Here is a 27,788-nt window from a genome sequence, read left to right as displayed (position 1 = left end):
ACTTACAAATAAATAGCTGGATTATGTTACAAGGCAGGTCCTCCATACAGAGAGGGAGTGGAGGGAGCTCCAAAACCGGTCTATGATAATAAAGTTTAAGTTAAAATAGAGGCTGGACATGTGCTTCATCTGCTGATCATAGCTCCACACACACATAGAGCATATCAGAGTTTATGTACATCAAATTAAAAATCAGGAATAAGAAAGGTGCCACTCAGAATCACAAGAAAAGGCAACACAGTGAGGGACGCTGGGGTCAAGTTTGTGCTGTGTATGGACACAACCAGACACACACTCTGTCAGACTCGTGCAGATGACCAAACACAAAACATGTGACAAGGCTTTAAACAGTGAAATGACAATGACAAATGTGAGCCAAACACACAGAAGTTGCACTTGTAAAAATGTGCTCATTTTTCAAGTGGTGCACCCACATGCACACTGAGACGTTTTATTTAAACCCTATCTGTAACCAACTACCTTACTTGGACAGAGATGATACATTTTCATATTGCACTACGATTTATCAAACATGACAATGATTACACAGTAATTTCATCTGTAATACAAGCAAGTAAATGTGCATTTTTGTCCACACTGTGGTCTGTACAGCACATAGAAAAGTATACTCTGTCTTTATAGGAAAATTCAATAGACTAAACAACAGTGGATCTTTGTTTCTTTTCTTTTTAAATAAGCCTGTTAGGTGCCATTTTTTTTGTCATCTTCCTTAAAAAAAAAAAAAAAGAAAAGAAAATCATTAAAACAGACATGGCTTTAGTACTTTTTACCAACCTGCTCTCATTTGCCCTCAAATGACTTTGTGCTTTTGGTATCAAGATGTTCTGATGGGAGAGACGTCCTACTAGCGTGGGACTCAGAGTTTGACTGTGGGTGGCAGAAAAAATAAACCACTGACAGAACTCAAAACATATTTAAAAAAAGAAAAGAAACAAAAAAAAGAGTTAACCGTCTCCTGACCTGCAGGAAATGCTACTTATAAAAAAGGAGCATTGGAAATAGGAAAAGGAAGGTGAAACCTTTAAATTAAAAAAAAAAAAAATAGAAAAGAATGTAAATAAACGATAGGAAAGATTCTGAGACCTACATAAGCTAGTCTAGTGTCTCATGGGTGAGCACAAAGCAACAAGGCAACAAAACCTGTCCAACAGACCTGAGTTTCTGCTGTGGCACTCAGGCAAGAGTTCAACAGACAACATCAGCTAGCACATGATCTGTTTCATAACTCACATCTGGAGCAGTAAGATCTCCACAAAGAGGTCACACACCTGGATGGAAGAATGCAGCAGTGGACAGGGACATTTTTTTTCTTTTAAACATTTTTTCAGTGTGTGTTTAGGTACAAATTCAAGTAAAAGCTGCTTCCACAGTGCAAAATCTACAGATGTGCACAGAAAAGGGGGAAACTGCAACATCCTACCCTTGTCCTGCTTTCTTTGAGATCCTAGCAACAGTAAGATTTACCACAGATTTAGGTCACTGTTGGTCTTATACTGATGGAGTAGAAAATAGGAGGGGGTGAGACGGTGCTGGGAGTGTTTCTGAGTCAAGTGTTGGTCTGTGCCTTGAGAATGAACGATGACGTGCTGGGCTTTGGTGCTATTTCCCACCGTACATTCTCTCAATATCATCTTGGTAATGTGTTTTCAGCTCCTTGCGTTTGAGCTTGAATGCGTCAGTCACTAATCCTGTCTCGGGAGTCCAAGGGTCTGGGCTCAGACGGATCTTGCGAGGAATCTCAAAGCGCTCTAGCTGAGCTGAAACAGAAGAAAAAGATAACATTATCAACATTAGCACAAACAGAAATGGATATGAAAGGTTGGAGGGTTGTTAAAAACCTGTTTCTTTCCAACTTGTAACTCAACCAGTGATCAGGTCTTACCTGCTAGTGCAGCCTCAGTGATGACCTTGAGGACCAGCTCCTCAATGGCCTTGCTGTTGCACAGCTCCTCCCACGAGCCTTGGATACTGTATTGGTCAGCCAGAGCGAGCAACTGCTTCTGATTGGGCACCACAAAGCCAATCACATACGTCTCATCACTGCAGAGCGGGAAAGGGGAGAGGAGACGGGATGTCAAAGTGAAAGAAAAACAGACAGCAGTTAAAAAGGGACGCTGGTCTTTAGCAGGCGAAACTTCGGCCAAACGAAGTGATGGAGCACAAACGTGCTATTATGTGAAACAGACGTGAGAGTGAGAGTGAGATATTTACCCTTATAAGGAAAAGCAAACAATACATTTAGTAAATTTGCAAACTGTAAAACAATTTGCTAAAAGAGACTAAAAAGCTTGGCAGGGCTGCAGAGTTGGATGATAATTCTGTGTGTTTGTCACTATAAGTGACTCTTTTCCATTACTTGCAGTCATTTTTACATTTACTATGAAAAATATAATTGAAAGCAGTTAGAAGATTTAGTAAATAATTGAGAAGAAGATGAGCTACAGCTACTTCAATGTTTTTTTTTCTTACATAAACACCCCTGAACAGCATAGTAATTAAAAAATGTCCCTTAGTTTATTCCAGTTGGACATGATACATGCATTGGATCAGTGAAAAAAAAAACCACTGTAGCTTTTTACAATCCAATACAAACACTCACACACCTGTTGGCATAGGCACAGATGTTGTCGACCAGAGGGCAGTTCTTCAACATGGCCTCCACCTTTCCCAGGGACACGTACTCTCCTGCCTGCAGCTTCACCAAGTCTTTTTTACGATCTAGAAACACAACAGAGACACGCTGCTTGTAACAACGTGTGTGTGTGTCCATGTACACATGTGTAAGTGTGGATATGTGAGTGTATATCTTTAACAGAAGGGAGGACACTGGGGGAAGGATGCATTTTCCATTGAACTGCGTATATCTGAACAGTGTCATCTAGATAAAAGAGAAACGCTGGGTGTTCTAGCTGACTGAAGTAAAGAGCGCTGTGGAGCGATTCTGGGAAGTGAGGTAAAATCTGATTTTTTTAAAATGTTCCCAGCCAGGCTGATGGATGGAAGCAGAGCAGAGGTTGTCTGGACAAAATCCAGGAATGTGGAGCACAGTGTTGATAATTTGTACTTTTGATGTTGCAGCATCTGAACCAGGATGTATTTCTCCATGTGATTAATTGCACCCATTAAACCACATTTATAAGCTAATCTACACAACCACTAATTTAACACTTTATCCATGGAGCTCTCCTCACCAATTATCTTGAGGCACCCATCTTTGTGAAACTCTCCGATGTCTCCTGTGCAGAACCACCGCTGACCGTTCTCATCTACAAAGAAGTCTTCTTGGTTCTTAGCCACGCTCTTGTAGTATCCCATGGTTACATTTGGGCCACCAATCAGAATCTCTCCTCGAGGATGCGGCTTGTCTGTGCTACGGTAACCACCTGAAAGCAGTGTTTAACGTCAGTGGATGCTATGCAAATGAAAATTGCAATAAAGCGAGCATTCAATGCTCCTGATTCTGCAACATATTTTTTTTTTTTTTTTTTGTAGATAAAAATCTGACAGCATGTTTACTCTGAACTCTATTTCTCCTCTGCGAGCAGTAAACTCCATTTGATAAGTATCAAGATTTAACAGAGCGTAATAAAAATGAGTTATGATCTCTTACGCAAAAAAGATGGAAGTTGTACAGGAATGGGGAGAAAAGTGGTATGCTTTCCTTACAAGGTTATGAACCAGCTACAATGATCTTGAAATGAAATGCAGACAGTCTCCCTGGCCTGAGAAACGTGGACAGGAATGGTGGATGGACTAGCAAACTCAGGAAAGCGTTTATGTGTGTGTGTGCATAGGATGACACACAAGAAAGAAATGCAACAAGGACTGATGTCTGTCCCTGTGAATCCCTCCGACACTGTGTGCATTTCATCATGAATTCTCTGTGTGTGCCTCACTCACCCTCCACCCAGTCTTTGAGCTTTATCTCACAGCAAACCAGCGGTCCTCCCACTCTCCCAGTGCTGTAATCCCACACTGGAACGGACAACACGCACACGATTAGGAAGCACACTAGCATCAAGACATGACATTTACTACCATAGCAACATGACCTCACGTGTCCCCTCGCCATGGAAACCCCACCCCAAAGGAATATCCACAAAGCAGTGTTTTCCTGGCTCAAATGACCGCAGCGGAGAGCCGGGCAGCGGGCCACTCTGCTGGTTTAGTCTGCCTGGGAAAGGCTGGGAGGATTTCCATTATACAACAAATGTGTTGGCAATGAAAGTCAGTAAATCAGCTGCATAGTTCAAAACAGATTATTGGGAAAGCCATCAGTGCCAGAGATATGAGCAGCATTCTTTAATGCACACTGTTAAGAGATAAGAATGAAAAAAAACTGATTTTCACATCCCTTCATTTGGGAGTTTCACAACAGGCTAAAGACTTGATGCTAACTGGGTTCTCAGTGTATCATGACTTGTCACCAGTGTTGATTTTTCCACACCCCTGCATCCTCCTCTTCAAAAAAGATAACCTGCTCCCTTCTTTGTTTACTACAACCCACGCACAATATATCTTAGTAGTAACCCCCCCCCCATCCATTTTCCCATCCCTGCTGTAAAATATGCCCCCTCCCTCCTCATGTCATCCCAGTGTTTTTATCTCCTTTGTCCTTATTACAATTTGTGGAAACCACTTTTACACCTAACAATTATCAGTATAATTATAACTTTTCCAGTTAATGTCTTCGTTTGGAGGAATTTAGAGTTTTGATTTCATTGTAGTTAAAAAGCAGTGGTTACTGTTGATATATTGCTGTCCTCTTACACTGAATTACTGCAGATAAACATGACTGTCTCCTGCCATGCTAGCAGCTCTGTGAAATTGACCGTCCGATAGATGAAGAGACTTTTCACTAAAAATCAGAGAGTGTGAACCTCATGGTGGAAAAAGAAAGGAAAGGAAAAGTCAGGGAATTACCTCATTTGGATTTGTCCTCTAGGGACCATGAATGTCTGTAGAAAATGTCATTAAAATTCATCCAGTAGTCACTGAGATGTTTCAGTATGGATCAAAGTAGTGGATGGACTGACTGGCATTGCCGTCCCTCTTACACTCTGATCCAGAACACTGTTTGGTTTCTTTTATGGCTGAGCTGAATCAGAGTATTTTTACTATTAACTATATGCACACATATGTACAGAGAGCTCTGTGTTATTCTTAGTGTGTCAGAGATGGTGGGAATACAAGTATTTCACATTATTTCTAGCAGTCAAGCAGAATTCATAGAACCATTGTTATATAAGTAACTGCTTTGGGGCGGTAATTTGAAAAGAGATCAAGAACACTGCAGTTCCACAATGATTTAATGTACTGATAACATACCTGTGGAGCAACAGCAATTGTAGCAGCAGTGTTTGGAGCTCAATATCAGATTTGAGGGTGGTTATTGTCTTTTCTTTGTGTTTCGTTGGATGTTTCTACACTGTTTGCTTTCTAAATGTGTGTTTCTGTATGACTATGTCATTCCAGCTTACGCTCGCTGATGGTTCCAGCTCCACAAGTCTCTGTCAGGCCATATCCCTGACCCACTGGGCAGCAGAAACACACATTCATGAAGCGCTGTGTGGCTGCGGAGAGCGGCGCTCCTCCTGACAACAAGACTCGTGTCCGGCCTCCCAGCAGAGAGCGAACTTTCCTGAACACCAGCCTGGATGGATGGAGGAGGGAGGATACTGAATAATGGACAGGTGTGTGCAATTGAAAAATACATGCTCTTCTATGGGTTTAGGAAACGATAACTTTTTAAAAACTCCAGAGGACACAAAAATGCACCCATATAAACTCTCCACATACTTGTCACATAGAGGTGTGTTGTTTCCTTTGGTGAGCTGCTCCAGCTTGTAGTTGTAGGCCAGAATGAAGAGTGTTCGCTGGAAGCAGTTCATCTCCTCAACCTTGGTCATCACATTCTTATAGATCCGATCCATGATCTCCTGGAGTCAGGAAGGGGGACAAGGACAGAGGTGAGATAAAGAGAAAGAGAGACAGGTGATGAGATATGTACTAAACCTAAATGAATAAATAAGAGAAAACTGCAGAGGAAATAAGACTGTTGCAGAGGGAGCCAAAAAGTGGGAGATAAGATAAAGAAGAGAAAGGAAGAGGGATGAATCAGAGTAAAACTGGAAATGCTGAGAAAGTGATAGGCAGACACTCTGGTAAGACACAGGTCTGAGAGACATGAGGTGCTGCATAGTGGCATTGCTATTACAGCTCCAAGTATGAGGCCCAGTCAGAGCTCTGACACCTTAAAATGTGAATATTTAGGACTTGTTTGTTGTTATTTGTAATCTATGGGTAGTAAAAATCTGAAAAAGAAAATACAGGAAATTGAAATCAGGTCATCTAGTCCTAGCTCTGGAGATATTTAGCACAATCTCACTGCAAGTAATGATTTTTTCAATTCATGTATGCCAGTTTGCAAATTTAAGTGTTCATAAAAAACAGAACGTTTAAAGAGCAGAACAAGTGTCTCCTAAAACAACAAGTCCAGAGAAGCGAGTGTAATGTGGAACATGTGTGTTCTTAAGTTTGGTTGCATAACAGCAAGGCTCCCCAATGGATTACTCACAACAAGTGCCATAGAAAACCAGAGGAAAACTAAAGGAATCCACAAGAGTGAATCACTGGGTAGGTTAAATAAAAAACTGAAGAATGGAAGAGTTCTTCAAGTTCTCCAACCTGTAAGTGAGAACAATAGTTTGGGGAAAAAGTACAACAAATAGCAAACATTGCAAGAGAATACATGAGGGGCAAAATTCAGGGATGTTGGAAAAAGACTTGGAGAAACCTCCTTTAGAACCACAGAAAAGTGACTGGTGTCCATAAACGTGCGAAGGGTTTTATAGCTGCGAAGACCTAAAAACACAAGTTTGCTAACACAGTGGACTTATTTTGAATGATTGCATCATTTGAAATTTTATGTCAGGTAACGCTACCTGGTCCTGTCTTCTATCACTGTTTTCTAAAAACAATCTAAAGTAACTCTCACATGTTTTTATATTGTTGTGTTTTGGATGCTGTGTTTGTGTGAATGTGGTTTGATGGTGTTTTATATCATGATATTTGTTTGCCTTCAGCTATGAGAAAGAGTATCCACTTCACATCGTGTAAGATGCCCTGGATTTTGCCATTGTGTTGTTTTGTGTACTCTTCCTTTAACTGGGTAAAAGGGTACAAAGAACAAAAAAGCAATAAAAAAACCAGTTGGTCCCTGTGGGTGAGTGTGTGCGTGTGCGAAGCTAAAGCAGTGAGAGAGGAAGTCGATGCAGGAATCATGCAGCAGCCAGTTGTCATATCACAGCAAACAATTTGTTAGTCTGCATGTGTGTCTGCGTGTGTGCGTGTCGTGGGGATAACCACATGGGGCTTTCTCACGTTCTGTTTACAGCTGTGAATGGTTCCAGACACTGGGGCCCTCTGACCTTTACACTACGACCACTGGGAGATGGGGGGGTGGAGGGTGGGGGTGGGGCTCTGCTTGTGGTGTGAGAAGAGTAGAGAACACAGCGGCAAGGGCGTATTGTCTTGAACTAGCTGGTGTACGGTCTTGAACTAACATGAGCAATGGACATACAACGTCCTGCTGCCAGGTTATCACAGCAGAGCCAGGATTTCACAGTTTATTCGAGCCTTGACTTTGAGTTAATTAAGCTTGAAAATACTTACAACGTGGAAAAGGCCGTAACTTTGTAAACTTGAAATGGTAACCGATGAAAAGTGTAAAAGCTTATGAAAGATTGTAGCCAGCTTTCTAAATAATGCTTGCTGATTATCTGCAGTAGATCACAATAAAAGCATGACCTGCACCTTCACCTCGCAGTGGAAACAAGCAGTAAGGACAACACTAACACATAATCCCCTTAAAAGGTGAACTGTTTAGCAAACAGTTATCTGATTACATGTCCTGCGTATATGGAGCAACAGTAGTGTTCACTTGTAGTCATGCTGCTGGTGAACTAAAGTCCGATATTCACTCTCCTTTTAACTCAGTTTTGGTCTCTTTAAACTACTGAGGGAAAATTCATTTGTTTTAGCTGCTAAATGCTCCACTATGTTAAGTGCTACAGGAACTAAGAATGATCAGAGGATTAAAACAAAAACAAGCTGAAGGAAGCTAAAATGTTCTATAGAGCTCGAGAAAACTGCAGTCGGACGTTCATTCTCTGTGGATGTGTGGTCTGTGTGGATATCCTAATTATTGGTAATACCCTGCCTGCATGCCCTCATTTTTTTTTTTTGTTTCTCTAAACTGTAAAATCTTTCTAAAACTTATAAAGCACTGAATCAGGGTGGAACACCTGCTCCGCTCTTTCATTGACAAAATAAATACTGCCTGCTAGGTTTTGAGCAAAGCCCGTTCCGTCGTCATCACTGCTGAAATAGATTATTGTCTAAAATATACCTCAAAGACAAGCAGGGTACGCCACTTTAGCCCTTGGGAGTTTAACATTGTTTAGTGACACAGAGCACCATTGGACAGTGGTAGCAGGTAGACAGTATTGACGTCACAGTCAGTCCAGAGACAGAATCCAGCAGATCCAGGCCTGCTGGACTCTGTCTGTGCTGCTCCACAGCTGGACTAAGAACAAAGACAGAGTGAAATCTATCCTGCTTTCTAACAAGGCCAAACTCAAGCCAACAGCACTGGTTAACACAGACTTAAGAAAGAGTGACTCACTGAGAGATACAGTAAATGCTGAGGCTTCTCACAAATTATTCTCTATAGTACAGTGGTATACTGAGTGTACTGTCTTGACGTACCGGAACAGCTGCCATTAGAGTGGGCTGCAGGATGCTGGTGTCCCCCTTGCTTCCTTTTTTGATCTTGGTTGACTTTGGGTGGGAAAAAGAAGAAATGTCTCAATAATGATTGCACACATGAGATTTGTAGCTTCTCGTTTGAACTTGAAATCTGCTTTCCACTGGTTCTTGCTCAACGTCGCATTTTGTGCAATGAAAGGAATGAATTGGTTTATCGCTTGATAAGATGATTTAATGTGCTAAATCACAGACAGCAGCCTCATGAATGCATAGTGTACTTTAAGTTTGACTTGATATGAACAGTGCTGCTGTATTGTTACGTTACCTGGTCAGCAAGAGTCTGAGGTGAGGAATAGCCGATCCTGCAGCCATGAGAAATACATACGAGCTCTGCACTGAGCTCCAGTACATGGGCGAGAGGCAGGTAACCAATGTAGGTGTCATCCTCACTGTAAACATAAAAAAACGGCTGTGAAAGGAATCAGCGTTAACGCTAGTTAAGTTAGATCAAGCTTAATAAAGTACAATCTGCTGTATAATCAGTTTTAAAACAAACTATCATGGTCTCTGGAATCATAAATCATATGACAGTAATCTTTAAAAGATAACCATCTTTTCCTTTGCTTGGACTTAACTATGATCTACTGTCCACATATTTATGTGAATACAAGTACTTCTGGATCCTCCAAATTCTAGAGAATCACATTTCATAGAACATGTTTGAAATTCGGGGCATACATGACGAGGAGGTTTACACAGTTGTATTACTTAATACACACAGGAAAGTCATTATTTTCATAAGAAGTCTGATTTGTGATGGTGACATCGATAACCCCCCAACCTCCTTCCTTCTCACCCTGCCTCCCATCCTTCCAGTGCACTCCTCCTATTTTACTCAACTCCCTCTGTTCTGCATTTCCTCTCCCCACTTGTCTCATTCCCCAGAGAGAAGGGTCGCTCTTTGTTTTAATGTCAGTACTTGTGTTGTATGATGGCACTGGCTGGCTGACTAATACTTGTGCACATGCTCAGTTGACAAGACGTTTGCACAAAAGAGCATTTGGCATTTTGGCTTAAACACAGTCCTGTCACTCAATTTAAAAGCCTACAACATACAACCAGTGACAGCAAAGATTAGTAAAAGGGGAGACACCACATAATGGGATGATAATGTCCTCACTGTCCCCAGCTTACGTCCCATAAAAAAAACTTCACCGATGAGTTGAATCGGTTTAAGTTAGTAGTTCTACATTTTGCGACACACTTATATGCTGTCTAGCAAAAGGTCAAGATGAAAGGATACACCTCTGACATCTGTATGCTAAATATGAAGCTACAGCCAGCAGCTGGTTAGCTTGGCTCAGCATATAGTCTGGGGGGAACAGTTAGCCTGGTTCTGTCCAAAGGTAACAAAATCCACCTTCTAGCTCCTCACTAATTAACACTTTATATGCTGTTTGTTGAATCGCTACAAAAACCAAAGTATAAACTGGACAATTTATTTTTTAAAGTTGAAAAAATTTCATTTAAGTCAGGAACTAACAGATTACAAACATAAGACGCTGGAAATGTGGTGCGTGTTTACTATACAAGTTGGAAAAAGTACTCCTCCTCATACACACATTTCAAAGTGTGTAACATACTGTGTAGTCGAGGCGTTTACACATGTGCCTACCACAGATTAGGTATCCGCTCAGCCATTCCTGTGATGCCAGCGATGATGTTGCTATGGGAGATCATGACGCCCTTTGGTATACCCGTGGATCCGCTGGTATACATGATGACTGCAATGTCTGAAGGCAGCGGCTGCTTACGCTCACGTGCGGCTGTAATGTGAAAACACGAGGAAACACACGCATATATGCTCAGAGATGTGTGAGCTGAATATGATGGAGCTGCATTATAGTAAGACTCTGTGACTTGTGCATACTGTACACAACTGACAAAAATGCATCCGTGTTTATACACTGTCCACACAGACGCATTCTTGGAATAAAAGTAATAGCCTCGTCTCCATTTGCTGCATGTGTGCAGGATAAACATTTTTAATAGAAGAAAATGCTTCGGGTGTCAGAGGCCAGGGAAATATTTTAAAGTGTCTGTGATTCAATAGAAGCTTTGTAAAAGTTCAGACACAGGGATGGAAAACAGTCAGCTGTGGTATTAAACAATCAGGCCCCTCTTGGCACAGTGAAGAAGAGTCTGTGCTGGCCAGAAACACCATCTCCACTCCTTTACTTCTCTCCCCTCTTTCTCTCATCTTTCTTAATTTTCTTTTATCAGGACTTCAACTGTGTATATTTGGTGGCACTGTTATCTTCTGTTAATCTAGCCCTGGTTGTTAACAGCTGTGATAACTTTCCAGAGTTGTACAATATGTGATTTTTATAAACAGCTGTACAGGGTTTTAAATGCATTAATCTGTGACTTCCTGGATTTTATCTTATTGCTTATGATCCAAACCTATAATCAAGAACAAAAAGATTGCGGTGCATGTTTCTTGAAATCAAATAATGCATATCTGAGAGACAGTTGAAAAGATATAAGTGTAGACCACTGAGCACAGAGTGATGAGTCCCCCTGCCCTCTGATCTAGGACTCCTACTGTCTCAATAAATAAGTAAAGTCCAAGTCACTTTAAAGGGGGAAACAAAGCCAGTTGGTGGTGTGCTAGTCTAGCAGCAGTGTACTCTTCATGTGGGAAACGAGAGACTGGTCTTGTTTTTCCACTCTGTTTAGCATCGTGTGGAGCAAAAGCAGAACTAAGACGTCTGAGCACAGCGGGCCCCGAAAAACCAAACAGAGGATGAAGGGAGCTCTGAAGAAGAAGAAGGGAGTCTAAAGTACTATGGGCCTCTTTTCTGTGTCTCTCTCCTTTTACTCTGATACAAGTCATGTAGGAGTGCGTTCTCTGAAAGTTGATGTCATGTGAAGTTAACAGTATTATGTGTAAACACGACCCTCCCCTATATCCCAATGCTCCATCCTCCCTCCTGAACCTACTTCCTTCCCTGCTTTATCTGCACGATGCTGCCAACTGCTTTTGTTTTGGGTCAGTCAGTTCAAGGGGCCACAGTAAAAGGCGAGAGGGGGCTGAATGGATCCATCCAATGCACTAACTGAATAAGCATCGTATCAACCTTAATCTAACGCAGATGTGAGCACTTCCTCATTCACATGACCTAATGGCACTGATACCAATCTGCCTCCGCCCTTCATCCGACCCCAAGAAAAACCCCAACATGACCATCCCATTTAGATTGGGACTATCTGTTACTAAATTTTAAACTTAGTAACCACTAAAATAAGGGAGATGCATTTTGAAACACACGGATGAAGCATTAAGTTTAGTCAGCAGGGGTTTGGAAGACCAGTGCTGGTATTTTTTGTTCAGTGAATGCTTCTCTTAGCTTCTCCTGTGTGGTGCTTTATTGCTGGTTTGGCCTGATAGCTTTCAATGAAAATGGTCGATCAATGTATTTACCAAGAAAAAATCTACAAAGTCACGATTAGCTTGATGTCATGCCTTACTGTCATTCAACGTGCAACTTGGTTTGCTACAGTACTCTCTAGTGGTGTTTACAGTACAGTCTCAGGAAGAGCAGGTTTGGGGGTGGCAAGTGTGTTTAGACTGAACATATGCATTGCTTTAATTCTATGAGATGTGAGAGGTATCCATTCAATAGCTGATCCTATAAATACATGCCTATTTTTCTACCTATGCCTATCTACCTATCTACCATGCTTCTTTTTCTTTCTAATATTGATTGATGTATTATATATTGATATATGATTCACTAAGCCAAAAAAGTTAAGAGTTTCCTTGTCATGACCAGCACAGTTTTCACAGTACTAATATTAATCAAAACATCAATGGAAACTCACATACATCAGTAAAACACAAACACAAGCTCACCATTCTCAGGCCTGTCCCCCAGTTTCTGAACAGCAGCCATGTTGTGGACAGTGATGCCGCGTGGATAGCCGGGCCACGAGGTTGGTGTGTTATCCACTACAATGATGTGCTGCAGCCTTGGAACTTCAATTAGGATAGCCTGACACACACACACACACACACACACACATACACATACACAGACATAAATGAGCACAAATATGACAAGCGTACTAGTGTTGTGAGTATATTAACACGAGATGAAAACCAGGTTTCTTGTTTGAAAAGGAACCAGGAATCCCATGCACATCACCGTCATCAGTATTTGGTCTGAGGGGATGTGTGAGAGTGAGCAGAGGAGCTGTGTTTATCCCACCTTGATAAAAGGGGAGATGAAAAGCCAGAGTGCCATTTGTCTGAAAGGATTGAACCTGTCAAATCCACCTTTTAACACACAACATGTGCACTTCTCTTTATTCTCTCTATTTTCATATCACCATGGTGACACATGCAGCGGCCTAGAAGCTGCCTTAACATTATTACTTTAGACAAGAGAAATTTCTGGAACCACTGACAGACTTTGGATCAGTGATGTAGTGGAGGGTAAACCTTCCTTGACTTAGGTTTACTCAGCTTTTTATTTGCAGGGTAGAGAGCATCAATCTTTGCCGACTGAGGTGAAGGGAAATATATCAACATATAACCTTTTGTTTACAGCTGTGATTTATATTATATCAGACTTCTTATATCAGCTTTGGATTTTTGTAAATCTATTGTTGACACTGGTATAAATACAATATTTATTAATAAATAACTTTCTCTTTCAACCTTCAAGCTCAGCTTAAACAAAGCTTTCCTCACAGTGGGTTCTCTTTCATGATGCCCTGAAGCTCTTTGTGCTGGGAAACAGTTTCTGCTGCTGGTTTGTATAGATCACTGAGAGGTGTGATATTGGGCTACACAAATATGGTAAATACAGTTCATCACTGCGTGATACTATTTGTCTTATTCGCCTGTTACCACAGAGCAATTGACCTATCCGCGCACTGCTACACATGATAAATCTGAGGGAGGAGAGGGAAATGCCAAAAGTTTAACCAGATGACCCAGTGTAGCTACTCTCTCTGTGACTCAAGTGGAGTGTTTCTCTATACAAACTATAGGTGCATTTTCAGCGTGTGCGTGCGTGCGTGCGTGTGTGTGTGTGCGTGTGCGTGTGTGTGTTCTGACCTTGAGTCTGGTCTCCAGGAGCTCTCTGCTGGTGATGATGTGGGTGACCTGAGTCTCATTCAGCCCGTGAGCGATGGCTGGACCTCCCAATGTGGAGTAAAGTGTGGCCACTGCAACACACACATATAAAACACTATTACAAAAATGACTGAATCATAAATATTCAGTCATATAACAAAGATAATCATTTCTAGACAAAACGTAATAGCTCCTGGTGATTGTAATGTAGAGAAGGAGCATATATGTATAAGGTGCCGCAAAGAAAGCCTGACCAGATTAAACTCATGAAGTGATACAGAGTGCCAGTCCTTATGGTGAAAATGATACTGAACTAAAGCTGTATTGTCTCCTTATGAGTTAAAAATGTCAGCTACATGTCTGTACCAAATTCAAGGGAAGTGTCACTGAACTAAACCCTAACAGTAATATCATTATCAGAGTATCCGTGGTCATTTCATTATGAAGAACACTGAGTTTCTCTCATTTAATACAGGCCCTTGGCCTGAGGGTTTGAAGATGCATTCAGTAAGTTGTCTGGCTGAGAGTAAATGAGTAACTAGGAAGAACAATGTAAATACAGTGCCGTGGCCCCACAGTAAATATTACTGTAAGAGATATTTTGTGTGTTGACTCTATTTATGGTGTGTTTTGAAACTGTTCTTTGTTGTGATGTTGTGTTGAAAACCTATAGTACTGGACTGCACTTGTTGACATCTTCAGTAGACGATACACTGGAAAACAGAAACAGAAGACTAAATTCTTTATCCTGCATGAACTGATAAACTGTATTGATATGGAGAGTGAAGCATGTGTGAAGATGAATGATGTACGTGCATTCTGTCTACATCGCTCAGCATTTTTGGTTTGCCCCCCCCCCCCCCCCACAATGATGAGATCATCATGCACCTCCAGAGGCCTCAGTTCAGCCTCTGAGCTAATGGGACACAATCTCTCACTGCCTGATAAGCACTCTTTTGGGGATTTAAACAGTACTGGTATGTGAGGGGGTGTGCGTGTGTTATGACTAAGGGCATATGTGTGATGGAGATCTGATGTGTGTACTTGCATACGTGCGTCCACTTAGGAGCGTCAGTAGTTAGAGCTACTATGGGTTTGTGTTTTAATTCTGTTTTCTTTTTTTTTTTTTTTTTTTTTTTTTTGGACCTGATATTGATGTGGTGGATATGAGACAGTTTGATTACACTGTGCTCATTTTTCATTTATATTAAACTGTGTTTCTTTAACTCACTTAATTCTAGTAATGTTTTAATCACATTTTACAAAAGACAAAACACCCGGACACCCTCCACTCTTCCAGTTTCAGGCTTTGGAACCTGGCTGCAGTAATTTGCTCCTGTTGAGCCACAAGAGCATCAGTGAGGTCTGACCATTAGTGAGGTTATTGACCGATGATGGGGGATAAGGTCTGGCTCTCGGTCAAACTTCTAGTGTATCCTAAAGGTGTTGGCTGGGGTTGAAGTTGGGGCTCTGTGCAGGTGATTCATGTGTTTTCCATTACTTGTCTTTGTTCTTAGAGGCACATGTGATGTCTGCCATCCCAAAACTGTTGCTGCAAAGCTGGAAGTTTATTGTTGCTGAGCTGATGACTGTGAAAACAGATTTCTAGTGTTAAACTCTGCACAAACATCATTCTGCATAATTAAGGAAATGAATTAATTTTTGAGTGGAGTGGGACTTTAAATACATGGCTTTTGCTTTATGAATTAGTGGCTCTGCTTGTTCAGAGAGCTTCAGATCAGAGCTTCAAAAGAAAACTGGCTTTAGGTCAGCCTCTGAATCTGAGAAAAGAAAAACGGACAGAGGAAGAGAAAAGGGGTGAAAGTGGAAGAGAGGGAGAGAAAGGTGAAACAGAGGAAACAACAGCAGCAGGACAGAGAGGGTAATGCAGTCTATAACCCTGCATCCCTCCTCTGATACAGACAGAGGAGTTTATGGGACAGGGCTTAGTGACATCTCCTTCATGCGTCATGGAGCTCCAATACTTCCTGCTCTGCTACTGTGTGAGTGTGTGTGAACGAGGGCCATGACACCTCCAGCCGTGAGATCTAAACACAGATTGGGCTCCAGCTTAACACGCACAAACACACACACACACACACACACACACACACACACACACACACAGCTTTCAAGTCATTTTAATACAGAAAACTTGACAAACGTCCAGGCTCCACTCAGTAGTAACAGACAAAGAATTTGTGAGATGTTCAGCCTTGTGTCACTCTGCATTTTTTGCAGAGAATCCCAAGAGTCGAACTTCCTCAACTCCGTGGAGGAACATGTAATCCTTCAACTGACATTAAGATATAAAAAGCATCCAGAAGTGGAATGATGAGGTTTTTACATGGCCACGTCCTTATTTAGAGGATATATGCTGCGTATCAGCTGCTGCTATTCAACTCACATATGGTGACAAGTGCTGAAAACGCACGATGGCAACAAATAATGAGCACATTTGCCTTTTGACAGTGAGCCAATATACAATGTCCACACACACTCAAACATATATGCGCTCTCGCACTCACACACACACACACACACACACACACACACCAAGTGTTCGAGTTCACTGGGGGGCCTTTGGCTGACTCCTTGATGCCTCTGTCAACATCAGATGCTCACGTAGACTCGTTCACCCCTCTTCTGACGCCATCACCCCTCACTTCTCTGCCTCTCTTTCCTCCCCTCAGTCTCTTCCCCCATCTCTCTTCCCAACCTTTTAACTCCTCTCTGCCCCCCGCCCCCCGCACTATGTTATCCCCTGCCCTGGGCTTTCCACTGTCCCACTGTTTGTGTCTGCAAGAGAGAAAGATGCTTCATAAAGATGCTTTGTTGGCTTGAGCTTGCAACATATTTTCATAGTACGACAGTTTAATGGAGCATAAAGCTAAAGCACACAGAGAAAATGAAGGGTCCTTCAAGGACAATCAAAAAGATTGAATGAACTTAAAGTATTGCTGTGGATGCTCGTAGTAAAGAACGTACTCTTTGGTACAGAACATATTAAAGAGTAAATCAGCGTGGAATCCCGCAGAGGGGAAAACTGCTGCTGACTTCAACATTAACATTACAAACATGAAAAAGTCTTTTGTTCAGAGGAACATTTTCATCATTTCTTTTGATTTAATAGTAATTTTGGTAGTTTTTAATGCCACAGTTCTATTAATGGTCCCTGTAACACTGGAGCCAGCTATATAAGTCTTGTGCTAATGTTAAATTATTCATATGGACCCATTCACTAGATCAAACCAAAAACTATTTGGGGCTGACAGGTACAACATTTCACACTTGTGATTAGTTTATAACATCAGAAAAATGATGACTTCTGTGATACAAGCTGAAAGTATCTTCAGCTAATAAAAAAAAGCTCTTTTGTGAAGAGTGCAACAAATGTATAAGTGGCAACGCTGTACATAAAATAAAAATGTGCTGTATGTGTGTGAGCGCGCTCCCGTCACAAGGAACTGAAACGCATGGAAAAAAAAAAGGAGTGAATGAAGAGAAATAGGACACTTATGTAACAGCGAGGCAGAAGGGACAAATTGACCTTCTTCTGTCTCAGCTGGGCCCTGTATTTTACAAGTTGTCCACTACCGCCACTAACATGCACATACACACACACACACATACACACAAAACTGAAACGGCTATAAAAATTGGCCTAATTCAGACATATTTGGAAGATGCTCAGTGGGAAAGACTCAACGGAAGAAAACAAAAAACACAGAGTTGCCTTTAAAGTCACAGTACAGTATAAACTAAAGTGAAAGTGCAGGTAAAGATTTAAGTGAAGATTTACTTCTTTGCTGTTGTCATTGATGCCCATGCACTGACAACTCTTCTGGATGTAAAGTATTTTACTGTTCCATCTACTGCAGTTTTGTCTGCACAGGACTTGTTTGGAAAATCAGAAACTTCATGCATTAAGTCCAATTAGGAAAAAAATATATATATATATGGTATTATCCTTCAAATATCACAAGGCTAAACATGCATGGATGAAAAAGTTTGTATGTGTGCAGATACACCAAATATCTCTGGGTATTGAACTGCTGGTTGGACAAATCAAGCAAATTAAGCAATTTTAATGTTCAAACATGCAAATCAACAGAGGTATAACAGATATACACATTATGTAAACAGGTGTTAACATTATTTGTTCACAGCTCTATGTCCGTTCTCAAACTGCACTTACATGGGAAGTTGTACATGAAGCAGGCCTGGGCAGCTATCATCCACTCGGCTCGCGTCTCACAGAAGATGGCAATGTTGTTTTTCGGCCGCTGGCCCAGTGATAACAAACCACTGCCCAGCTGGGATGCTGCTGTGAGGGCATCCTCATAGGAGCACCATTGGTACTCACCCAGAACTACCTGCAGGGGGAGAGTGGGAGGGTGGGACAGATAAGTACAGTGAAGTTCTGTTAGCAGTAGAGAAAAGGGGGAATAAAAAGGTGAGGTAGATAACAGAAGGAAGGAAGGACACATGCTCAAAGTATCAGTACAATTAAAATCTCAATACAGTATTCATCAAATGCTAACCACTCTTACCAAAGAACCTTTTAGGATTCCTCCTTTTTATTGTGTGTTGATAGAAACCTTTTTACCACAGGAGAACAGTGCAGTGTATTATAGCCCACAGTCACATGTTTGGCCTGTTTCATAGTAAAAAATCAGAGGGAAGGGAGCAGTAGTTCACTATGATCAAACAGAGCTACTTCCTCTTCTGCTGTCATTCTCATGCTTCCGCATTTTATGATCATCATCAGCATGTGGAGAAGATAAACACAGGCGTCTGGATATGCTCTTCAACACTCATCCAACCACCACATAAGAGGCCTCAGAGGCACGTAGGAGCATGCTGCACACGTATCAGTTAGGTTATACTGGCTCCTAATGGTTGATAAATGGTAGTGCGTGCACAGTCACAGAGAGGCCCACCGTAATGATGACTGTACGGTGCTGTTTTCTTCTTTCTGGAAACAATAGAAAGGAAGTGAACAGCTAAGTCGTGTTCTCTTGCAGCAATCAGTGTTTCAACAGCAGGGTTTAAATGGATTACAAAGACCAGGCCGTTGAGATTAGTGTGGCGATTTGGGGGTAATGTAACGGGACGTCAGAGTTGGCTAACTCCTAACTGTGCAGGCACCATGCATCCTGCAAAACATACAATAACACTCGCTCAGAGCATTTCACTCGGGCAAAGTTTACACCGAATGATTCAGTTGCTTTTTAGATAATCTGTTAATCCAGGTGTGTATATGAATTAGCATGTTGTCTAGAAGCAAATGGACCACGTGATGGCAAGACATGCAAGTATCCTTCTTTCTCCTTCCAGTTTCTTTTTTCCATTCCATATTCATACTTTCCTCTCTCTCCGTCCTCTCTTAACATTTGTAAGGTCAGTGGAATTTAGGGCATCTGGAAGACTAACAAGCTGTCAGCTCAAAGATTAACAATGACCGTAACCCCTCTCACTGGCATTTTGAAAACTTTACAAGATATTTGTCTAGACAGTGGGTGAAGAAAGGGAAAAAAATCACAGAGGAATATTTTTAGGATGAGATACTGCAGGTCTAAAAATCGTTAGCTTGCCTTGCTTGCTAGTTAAAATGAGAAATGTTGACAATTTATACAATCTCATTTTGATTTTCCACACAATCTGACAAATGTCTGGTGCAGAAAAAATCTGCCCTTGGTTCTTTTTTTCCTTCTTTCTTTGTTTCTTTTCACACATTGTCAAATCCTCTCTTCTTTTTTTGTAATTCTGTGAGAAGCTTCTTTAAATTCCTTAACGCCGCTGTCCAACCCTGGCCATGCAATCTCCTTCTCCATTCACCCCACTTTACATTTAAAAGCTATTCACCGTAATCCAGTGATTGTTTTTATACCACAGTATAAAAACATCTGTGCCACAGAGCTCCATCAATGTGCCACACTGTTGAGGACCATTGGATGTCATTTTCCTTCATTAGGATGGACACAGGCACAGGAGGGTATTTTTGAGCTGTTCCCATTCTGGACCCGTAAATACTCACAAACACACAGATTCTGTGGTTGAAAATAGTTCCGAACAAATGTACTTCTGCAGTGCCCAGCTATTTTTGGATATTACTCAGCCTTTTTTAAAAATGAAAGTTTATTTTTTTGTTTTTAAAGATTTATGCCTTCAGTAGGAATGAGGAAAAGCTTGGGGATGAGAGCTTGCAGACAGGTTAGAAGTCAGACAGTACTGACATTAATACAGTCTCGATTTTTTGGTCTTTTGATTGGTCTTTTGAATTGTCATTCTCATACTCTACAATCTAATTAGCTCAGTTACTAGTGAATGAAAAGATAATGAAATGAAAGTATTCCTTTCTTTGCTGGGTATTTCTTGGACCTACTCAAAGGCTCCTGTCTCTGCACCTACTTCTATTTGATTTATTTCCCTATTAGTATGGGTACTATGGTTCTACCTTTATACAGTAAACACACTTTCCATATTGCCTTTTACCTTCTTAAACACCTTCCCGTTGCTCTGTTGCTCGTCCTCCTCACTGATCACCTCCCTCGTCCCGAGACAGTCTCTGTGGGGGAACCTCGTGGCTGCGTATTCAAACATCTTATCCAGGGTGTCCACTCCCGGGTGCATCGATGTCACCAGCTTCTTGGTGGCACTCACCGCTCTGTACGGTCCCTCGGGACATCCCAGCACAGAGCGGGCCTTCGATCTCTTGGCTCGCTCCTCCTCTGAACCGGAGAAGCCCCCGACAGGTACTGAGAACCAGCTGAGGAGGTAGTAAGGCAGGAAGGTGATGAAGGTGTAGATCCACACCATGAGGTGGAAGAGGAGCAGCACCACGGGGTTCAGGTCTTCCTTCAGCTTCATCGTGGTGAAGCTGTGACGACAGTGGAGAGCAGTGAGAAGAGAGTGAGGGGGAAGACGAGTTGTGAGAAAAGGTTCCTACTCCTGCTGTTGTAGTCAGCCCCTCTTTTCTTCTGTCCCCCTTCTCTTCCTTTGTTCTTGTCTTCAGAGAGGGTGACTTGTACTCTGTGGTAATAAAATGCCCACAGGTCCACACTGCTCCTGGAAAATAAATTACATTAACCTCGCATTAGACCAACAACTGACATTTAATTCCTTTTTATTGTGAAACTATTGTCAAAATGAGATTATGCACGTACTTATGCTGATCCTGGGCTTTTGCAGCGTTATAGTATAAGAATCTCAATTCATTCAGAAACCGAAATAAATCAGCGAGTCACATGTGCTCCAGCACTCATAAAAAAGCAGAAGAGAAAATTTTTGGCTCTGTGCTTCAAATGTTTCTTCCCCTCCCTTCAACTCCTCTTGTCCAGTGAATGAACATAGCACAACCAGCCATCAGAGTCACTTACTGTTAGTGTCAAATAAACAAAAAAAAAGAAAAGAAAAAGGAAAGCAGGCAGATTTGGAAAGAGAAGAGAAATTGAAAAGATAAAATGGAAATAGATGGTCTCTAACAGGCGTAAACGACACTAAGTGTGAGAAGGTGTACAAGAGGTTTCTGAATGAGCACATGTGAGTGTGTGTGACAGCGTACAAGCCCCTAGACAGGAGGTTAGGGCCTAGAGAGGCACAGATAAGTACACAGAAAAAACAAGCTGCAGCTCAAGTGTGTCTACTGTGGATCCACCAGTCACACTGTTCCCATTAAACTCTGTGATGTAAGACTGAGAGGGAGTGTAATGGGGTTTGCTCAGATGGTCTGTGTGAAAGGTGTGTGTGCACTGTATGCGTATGATTTCCTAGTTTTGATTGTAACAATACTGTATGATTGGATGCACACGGACACACACTTACTGCACACGTCCAGGTTGGTGGTGGAGACTGTAACATACAGTAGGTGTTGTCAGAGTTTGGGAGTGGTCCATACTACCGTTCTCTACACTCAGACCTGTGTGAGCCAACACTATCTATGGCATTCAAAATGAATGAGGCAACACTGCCAATGAGGTCCTTCAATTGCCATTTGAGGCCACCAATGTCAGAAATAAGCCTAATGCATATTGACATTTCTATTCAGGCCATCAACTGTCTAAGTGGTGTGAGCGTGCACACACCCACACACTCTGAAGGCCCCAAAACAATCTATTTTAGCAGCAGTAATTTATTATTCACATGAGGGAGAAGCACCACATCCTTCCCCTCCCAAAGCTGCCCACTGACACACACACACACACACACATACACACTGTACCCACCTCCCTCCCAAATACACTCATCGCTCAAGTGTCCCTTTGAGACTCATAAATAAATCAAAGATTTTACCAGTGGTGCTCTCCAAGACTACCATCTGTTCCCTGTGGGTTGTGGACTCGTCTCTCTACAGTTCTGTTGTTCTGCCTGGTGTCTTGTTACCTGGCCAGGATGCCTTGCTTCATCAAAGGACACTGCAGCTTAACCAAAACTGCACCCTGATGTAAGAGACACTGTACCCCATTGCATACAATCATCCAGTGTTTGCTTCTTGGTTTCACTTTATAATTCCTTTTTTTTTTTTGTTTTTTTGCAAGAGAGTCAAGGTCAATGAAATGGAGGCTGCAGAGGAGTAGTTGTTTCAACTAGGGTAAACAAACTATCAGACCAGAGGAAAAGCATCCACAGAGCAGGGCGCTGGCAGACTTCAGCTTCTTCCACTGCTGTTCTGAGACAATGAACAGAAGACTTAGAACTGGTGTAAAAAAAAAAAAAAAAAGGCTGGAAGGAAGACTGGAACAGCCCTAGATATGCTCACAACTTTAAATCCCATCATCTTTTGCAAACCATAAAAAAACACACCTGACCTACTTAAAGAAATACGATGAAAAAAAGAAGAAGAAAATTTTCTTTGCTAACAGCTCAGCGACTGGGATTCTCATTTGTTAGATCCTCCTTTACTGCTAAACACCCACGTCTTTCAAACTCCACACTTTGCTGTTAAATATTAGACTAATCATTTCAGCACTACACCATTATAATCTGACATAACAAAAGGGAGAGCTATTGTGTGCAGTGCCAGGTACCACAAGTCAGAACACACAAGAGCAGAGAGATAAGGAGATGCAGTCACAGTAGGGAGGAGACTCTAACTTGTTAGAATTGTGAGGGAATGTCTGCTGAACTTTGCATTAAAGGCATTTTATGCATGAATTCAAACACGGATCCACCTGTAACCAAACTGTTTTGCCATAAACGTGCATCTGTGTAAGTAGCATCACTTGCTGCCCTGATTAGCTGTTTACCGACCAGAGGAAACAAGTCAAACCAAGACAAGCAGGCTGAGGCTTTCTGAAAAAAAAAAAAAAAAAAAAAAAAAATCAACCCACACATTTCTGTCTCAGCAAAAGGTCACGACCCTAATCTGCACCACAGCGGGACACAAGTCACGTCGACTTTAATCACTTACCTTAAATAATGAGAAACAGTTAGCCACAATGTGCAGACTAGCAGTTGCTTAATGGGTGGCTTTATGCAACAAGCAGGCACTATGCAGGCAGCCTCCACTCACTGGATTGAGTAATATTGTGACATGGTCTACGTAGCGGTGGGGTGAGCAGGCGTGTGTGTGTGTGTGTCTATGTGTGTTTGAGAGATTCAGCTTCCTCAAGAGATTGTGTGAATGGGATCTTTTGTGCACCGACGTCACCGCGCTTTCGCCCACTCGGCTAAGCAGGCAGGCTGAAGTCTTGCAGAAACTTCAACATGGCTATTGTGGCCCAACGACGCGCCAGCACACGACTCAGTCCCAAGGGTCAGAATTGTGTGTGTGTGAGGATAAAGAGGCAGTGCGTGTGGTGTGTTTGTACGTGTGGGTAGAGTGTGTGTGTGTGTGGGTGCAGAGCAATTTTGCACACATGCAAGTGTATTTGCCCACTTCAAATAATGACATAATCAAAAGCCTGCAAAACAAATGAAGAGTTTTAAGTGTGATTTCGCTGAGCGTGAAAGCACTGAACACAATTGGTTGGATTATGTGGATCATGCTGCAGCTTTCCTCTGCTTTTGTGTTTGCTTGCTCACATAAACTGCTGTCAGACATGCCACTCACCAACCTGTTCCTCTCTCTGCTGTAAACTCTCTTAATCGCTTAAAATAAAATTGTTGCTATAGCAGCTATAAATCCTTCATCTGCATCTGATTTACTAGGAATCTATGTTACAGGAGGGACAAGAAAAACAAATAAGAGAAAACTTTTCCTCCTTACACAACAGACTGAGATATTAAAAATATTTCCGTCTGATTAGTTTTATAACACCATAATAATGCCGACTTGTGTGCCTCACTCGCACTTCTGAGAAATATGACTTCCAGGGAGGAGGACTGTGTGTATCTGTGTGCTTTCTGAGCACATCCTACCATCCCTGATGGACCCGCATCGTTTGATAACCACTGCTGCAGGCCAGTTTACTTCAGCTGTGTAAACAGTGGTGAGCAGCTTGAGGTTAGTGAGGGCTGTTGTGAGGTGACAGATTTTCAGTTTTCAGTCTTTGATTAAAATGCATTCTTTCATAAAAACGTGCCCTATTTATCTGCACTTTATAATTTATGAAATATGAAAAAGCTGAGGTGATGTTCGTAAAAGTTCACTTCAATGTAAGAATATGTTCATTGCAGTGAGTAAATAAGAGTGAAGAAACACTGAAACACTTAGGAGTCATTTCTTATTAAATCAGAAAAAAGACACATGACACATTATGGAGTTTAGGTGTCATTATAAGTACAGTGGTCTGAGCAGTGAACCACAGATGTTCAAACCCATGGTTCAAACCTATGGTTCAAACGGCAGCATCCGAGTGAGCAGACTGATGTCGAACTTAACTTCCGGTTCAGCGTTTCAAATTAAATAAATAAATGCGAGTTGACTTCTGCAAATACAATTTCATCAATACTGACAACGGAACATTGATTGAAGCGCTGGCCTATGGGATGTAAATAGAAAATTTCGTCCAAAAAAACATAAAGTACGGGCGTGTCTACAATAAACAGCCTAATAACTGACAGTAACATTGTCACTTTGGACACAATTTCACTTGCACAACAGATCCATTCATACCCAGCGTTTTCAGCTGAGGGTTAAAAAAAAGATGAATTACATTAGTCACTCAAGTTAAATTATAACGCAATTTGGCAGCCGATCTTGCTACACTTTGGTTCACTTAATAACATTAAGTTATCAGAATCAGAATCAGAATCAGAATCAGCTTTATTCGCCAAGTATGCAAACACATACAAGGAATTTTTTGCCGCAGTTGTTATCTAAGTAACTGTGTCGTGATTCATTCGTATACAACATCAAATGAACTCAGGGACATGGGAGCCAAAAAAGTCTAATGTTTTTATTTTTTATAAGAATCAGTCTCGATACTTCTGTTATAGTCTCTGTCTGTGTTGAGCAGCTTGACGCAGCTGCAGCATCCCGCACATCTGGGTATAAACGCGCATCACAAAAACGGCACCTGAGCGGCAGGAGGACTTACCGGTGACTGTCTCCGCTCTGTCCGGTTGCTGTCGGTTTGTCCAGCTTACAGACACGACTTCCAGCCTCTCTGCGTTCAGGCTCTATGTGAGGCAGATCTCTGCAGGAATTCATCCATCAGCTCTTAGTTTGTCCGTCTGTATCGAGCGCTCCCATCTGAGCCCGGAAGTGATTTGGGAGACGGGGGGGGGGGTTCCCTGCGTTATGATTGGACTCGTAGAAGTGGCGCGTGCTAGGGGCCGGGCCAGATGGAACGAGGGCTCGAGGTGACTGCAAGGGTTACTGACGGTCAGAAGGAGCTAGGCACAGTCGGGATACCTAAGTGTAAAAAAATTGCTTTAATGCAGATGTCCATGACACCAACAAGGGCCTTCGTCAAAATATACCTCCTACATGCTTTTTTTCCAAGGGCTATGTTAGGATACATATTCTGGGTATACAATACTGATACTGGGGGGTAGAGGGACTGGTGGTGGTGGGGGTGTCTGAAGAAGAGGGAATCATTTCTGGAATGTCTGTCCTGTGTTATGGATATAATGTCAAACAATATATATATTTTATGTCATATTTTTACAGACCTAAGAAAACATGGAGCTGTGTTAGAGTGTGTACCACTGGCAGCGTGATGACTCACTCTGCAGTGTCATGCAGAGTGATATATTACACAGAGACAGGTGGTGGATTCACTGACTGACTGACTAACTATTGGAAAAGTGAAACAGTGAAAACGGGGCTTGCTGCCCACTGTTTCTCTCATACAGGTCAAAATAGTATTTTGATCCATTGCCATCAGTCCATCATCTCATTACTAGTAGGAGAATATGGTTGATTCGTCATTTCATGACTGGACTGTGTCTATCTTCAGTTTTACCCACTGAGCAGTCAGATGACTTAAGCACATTTTTTCACATTTAGAATTTGAACACCGTTTTTAAGCAGTCCTACAGAAATCATGAGACAAATTTTCTCATTAGGCTGTGAGATAGCCGAAGCATGACCGAAAACATTTGACTTTTTGTTGACAATTCAAATATTAGATGTCAGATTGTTTTGTTTTTTTAAATGGAGGGATTCTCTTAATGGAAGGATCTTGATTATCCTGTTATCTTCAATGCTGTTTCATGTATGTTATCAATTACACGCTGTGCTAAAATCTGTGAGAACAGATTGACTGAGGGATCTGGTGCTGTTTGTTAAAGCTTGTTAATGTGAATAATTCCCTGGACCCTGTCTACATTATTGTTTGACGCACATTTCTAACACATTTCTTACTTTCATAGAAATCTATGTCCATGTTCTTTTCCTTGTCTAAAATCCTTGAAAATATAGTCTCTAGGCAACTTATAGACATGCTGGATAATAGCAATATATTTGATGATCTGCCTTTCGTAAGAAACACTGACACTCCTCCCCTTAAGCTCATAGATGACATTTAAATGCATATTGACTCTGATGAGAGCTCCACTGTTATTCAGGATCAGTCCTGTATGTGATGTTACAATTTTTTTTTTCTGATGTTTTTCTTGACAACTATTTCACAAACAATTTAACTGTTAAAATTAAGGGTCCCCATGATCATTGCTGCTGTCCTGACCATAAACATGACAACTGATGTCCTATGAATATTATATTATATTATTATATTGATAATGATTATAAATAAATTATTACATATTATTTCAGAGTCATCAGGTGATCACCCTCCTTCAATGCATGTTTCAGTTTCATCAAAACAGTCAGTCACAGGCCTATTTAAGTGAGAGCTGGGGGACTTTTTTCTGACACTGCTGACAGTGACAATGGTACGCCCCAATGCTCAGTCACTTGTCCAGTCCTCTTTAATGTAATGATGAATGACATCTTTCAAAAAGTTCACCCAGGTTTTGGGAAGTCTTTATTTGCAGATGATGGCACCATCTGGAGGAGAGGGAAGAATACTGGTCATTTGTTCTGTCAAACTCATAAGGCCTTGGACCAGGTTGTTCAGTGGGCAGATAAGTAGAGATTTGGGATTTCCACGTCTGAAAGTAAATCTTTGGCTTCAAGAGGAAAATTCCAGCATTAAATCTTTCTTTGTGTCCCTGAGAAAGAGTCAAGGTCTTCAAACTTGTGGCTGTGTGGATGGATAACATGGAAAACCCACATAGATAAAAACTGTTTGCATTTGTAAGAAAGTAATGATGATTTATCAGTCCATGATAAGATCTACTTTAGACTACGGATGTGTTGTGTTTGGGTCAGCTACTGAGTGTGTTCTTAGCAAGCTGGATCTGGTCCAGGCAAAGGCCCTGAGAATTTGCTGTTTATCTTTTAAAACAATGCCTATTCTGGCAAATGTCTTTTGGAGGATTATAGGTCACGTGAAGAAGTCAA

The 27,788-nt window shown here is 41.5% G+C and overlaps 1 protein-coding gene across 1 annotated transcript; it reads right to left on the bottom strand.

Moving 5' to 3' along the window:
* Nucleotides 1-25,556, bottom strand: acsl3a (acyl-CoA synthetase long chain family member 3a). Its single transcript, XM_041047154.1, has 15 exons — nucleotides 25,417-25,556; nucleotides 20,432-20,816; nucleotides 18,132-18,309; nucleotides 13,916-14,025; nucleotides 12,707-12,845; nucleotides 10,466-10,616; nucleotides 9,116-9,239; nucleotides 8,791-8,862; nucleotides 5,821-5,960; nucleotides 5,502-5,674; nucleotides 3,922-3,996; nucleotides 3,213-3,404; nucleotides 2,625-2,739; nucleotides 1,904-2,061; nucleotides 1-1,778 (listed from the first exon to the last, which is right to left on the bottom strand). Exons 1-15 carry the CDS (start codon nucleotides 25,527-25,529, stop codon nucleotides 1,621-1,623), a joined length of 2,283 nt encoding a protein of 760 aa, XP_040903088.1. The 5' UTR covers nucleotides 25,530-25,556; the 3' UTR covers nucleotides 1-1,620.
* Between the last annotated feature and the right edge of the window lie 2,232 nt (nucleotides 25,557-27,788).

This window comes from Toxotes jaculatrix, chromosome 9 (assembly GCF_017976425.1).
Source record: "Toxotes jaculatrix isolate fToxJac2 chromosome 9, fToxJac2.pri, whole genome shotgun sequence".
Taxonomy (NCBI): Eukaryota; Metazoa; Chordata; class Actinopteri; family Toxotidae; genus Toxotes; species Toxotes jaculatrix.
The sequence above is the reverse complement of the archived record's forward strand: the minus strand, read 5'-3'. Positions and strand labels throughout refer to the sequence as shown.

Coding starts and splice junctions, on each gene's coding strand:
- acsl3a (XM_041047154.1), bottom strand. CDS start 25,529: ATGAATTCCTGCAGAGATCTGCCTCACATAGAGCCTGAACGCAGAGAG. Junction 2,062..2,624: donor ATCTGTGCCTATGCCAACAG/GTGTGTGAGTGT, acceptor CCCGCTCTGCAG/TGATGAGACGTATGTGATTG. Junction 1,779..1,903: donor CACTGAGGCTGCACTAGCAG/GTAAGACCTGAT, acceptor CTTCTGTTTCAG/CTCAGCTAGAGCGCTTTGAG.